Genomic DNA, 2,919 nt, shown 5'->3' with positions numbered 1-2,919 from the left:
GGAGATTTACGTACCCATATTGGGTCGAATGTTTTTGCCTATTACGTCACATTGTGTTGTACATCTAGCTTGCTTGTATAGAACTATGGAATATTTTTATTCTGATGCGTTTTCTCGTTTATATATAGGTACCGAATCGAAATAGGCATTTAGTAACAGGCTATGTGTCTCCATTACGAGATATTCTTTTGTTTTTTTGTGTGTGAATAATTTGGACACTAGCTCACCTCACTGTCAGTAAATAACAACAATATACAATTCTGCTTACACATACTTGTGTAGTCATTTCTGCTTCTATGTACATATCCACACTCTAGTATTCACCAACCCAACTTCGATGCCGTAAATAGGAAGTCCACGATCTCAACAAGGGTAAGATGCTCGCGCGTATCTCCACAGGTGTGCATGCGGTGGCTAACATTGGCGTCAATCCAAAGGGGAACTCACTGGTATGTGGGCTGGATGGGATTGGTCGTATCTACAACCTCACGCCGTTCTGCAAAACGTTTGATGAGGACGACGATGAGAAGGTCACAGAGGTGACTAAGGAAGAAGAGGTGTGTTGATGAACGCTCTTCGAGTGTGGTGCATTTAACACGTACACTTGTTTTACAGTTGTTAGTACTTCTATCAAGCATATTAACGTTAAATGTGTATGGTACCGACAAACGTTAAATGTGTATATTATCTCTATACGATGAAATGCATGCCGTTCTCACTGTCGTGGTGGTGACATAGAAGGGGTGTCTAGTGCTCGGTGGGCTGCTCCGTGTGCCATACATTCTCAAGTAATGGTGTTGTCGTGTGGGTGAAATTTCACGCAATGTGGGTTTCACTTGTGAACATTTGTACGCATGCTGTGTGGATGTTTTTGTCACCTATGTGTGTGTGTGTGTGTGTGTGTGCATTCACTTCTGTGCCAGGTGGTGTGCGTGTGTGTGTCGTTCTGTGGTTATATAGTAATATACGTGGTGGTTCGTGCGTAGGTAACGAGTGCAGCTTGCTTGCACGTGATAGCACATGATATGTCCCGTTTGTTTATGTCATACGTTTATTTGCACAGATAGACTCGCTTTATGCAACGAATCGGAATACAATTCCGTTATTTGGGCGACGTCTGCCGAGGTTCTCTATAGTACACACTACATAACGCCGACATCTACCACATCAACCACTTTCCACAGGAGCAAGAAGGTCCAGTTAAATACTTCGAGCCTAAAACAGAGGCAGTTACCGATTTAGGGCCGGAGGGCGGGTATCAAAAAGTGGTCCGTTTTGGGAGTGCGGAGATGTTTGCGACCGGTGGCTCTGACGGAGACATTAAAATATGGAGCTATCCTGATTTCAAGTTAAAACTGGAGATCAAAGGTGCAGGTGAGTAGGCTGTAGGCGTCGTCTGATTGGCTGATTGCTAAGGGGTGTGGTCTATAGTGGAGTGCACTATGCATCACATACAAAGGGTGTATATGCACACACTACTACTACATACCAACACACAAGATATAAACATATCACAAACCATCACTACGCATCACATACAAGGACTGTATAGGCACAAACTACTACTACACACCAACACACAAGATATATACATCCTCACAAACCATCACTACGCATCACATACAAGGGCTGTATGGGCACAAACTACTACTACATACCTAACACACAAGATATATACATCCTCACAAACCACCCCTACCTACCCTCACATCAGTATAGTCACTAATAAATCATCACTAGACACATCATGTACCGTGTTTATACACCCCTCAACTATCTCCTACGCTTCCCCACAGCCATGACGGGCGAGGCGCAGGAGGTTACTAAGCTGGACATCTCACCAAACGGCCGCTTAGTCGCATGCCTTTACAGACAGGTACGTTTATTTCGATGAACAGGGTAGCTGTGATGTGTTAGTCGCATGCCTTTACAGACAGGTACGTTTATTTCGATGAGCAGGGTAGCTGTGATGTGTTAGTCGTATGCCTTTACAGCCAGGTGCGTTTATTTCGATGAGCAGGTTAGCTGTTATGTGTTAGTCGCATGCCTTTACAGACAGGTACGTTTATTACGATGAGCAGCTCAGCTGTTAGGTCTTAGTCGCATGCCTTTACAGACAGGTACGTTTATTACGATGAGCAGCTCAGCTGTTAGGTCTTAGTCGCATGCCTTTACAGACAGGTAAGTTTATTACGACGAGCAGGTTAGCTGTTATGTGTTAGTCGCATGCCTTTACAGACAGGTATGTTTATTGCGATGAGCAGGTTAGCTGTTAGGTCTTAGTCGCATGCCTTTACAGATAGGTACGTTTATTACGATGAGCAGGTTAGCTGTTAAGTGTTAGTCGCATGCCTTTACAGACAGGTACGTTTATTACGATGAGCAGGTTAGCTGTTAGGTGTCAGTCAATGCACACTGGTCAATATCGACTATGTACGGCACACGTACTTTGTAGTACTCGCTGATGTATGTAAGTTCTACGGCCATCTCCTGGGACTACTTATCATGTGTGGCATCTCTACACTCGCATGACCCTGTATGTACCTCATTGTTTGTAGTTGTGTATGTCAGTGGTGTGTGTAGTGGCATACATACCCTATGGACCACAACAACCCGCACATCTCTTTATCACTATTTTCTATCCGGTGATCGTACCACTATTTTTGATCAGGCGTTCATATATCTCGGACAATCGTCTTCTGCTTAAGGGACACTCAATTCGAAACGCTGCAGACAACACACCTCTGAGATTAAACACTCGCTCATACCACCAACCCATCCCTCACATCGCACGAGCGCAACCAATAAGAGATAGTCACTCGATTGGAGTGCGCCAAAACGGACAAGCAAAAACAGTGAAATGTCATTGCGCACACTCTCATGCTGCTATATTTATATATATATATATATATATATGTG

At 44.0% G+C, this 2,919-nt stretch overlaps 1 protein-coding gene across 1 annotated transcript in view; it reads left to right on the top strand.

The window, feature by feature from the left end:
* Positions 1–377: 377 nt before the first annotated feature.
* The window catches only part of SARC_01240 (hypothetical protein), a gene marked incomplete at its 5' end in the record, with an annotated part of 6,852 nt that continues 4,310 nt past the window's right edge, over positions 378–2,919 (top strand). Inside the window, 3 exons of the mRNA XM_014305038.1 lie at positions 378–557; positions 1,185–1,374; positions 1,797–1,876. Coding sequence (XP_014160513.1) covers positions 378–557; positions 1,185–1,374; positions 1,797–1,876 — 450 coding nt within the window. The remainder of the gene's footprint in view (positions 558–1,184; positions 1,375–1,796; positions 1,877–2,919) is intronic.

The sequence above is a fragment of the Sphaeroforma arctica genome, assembly GCF_001186125.1.
Source record: "Sphaeroforma arctica JP610 unplaced genomic scaffold supercont1.48, whole genome shotgun sequence".
Taxonomy (NCBI): domain Eukaryota; class Ichthyosporea; order Ichthyophonida; genus Sphaeroforma; species Sphaeroforma arctica.
This window is presented reverse-complemented; position numbering and strand designations above follow the sequence as displayed.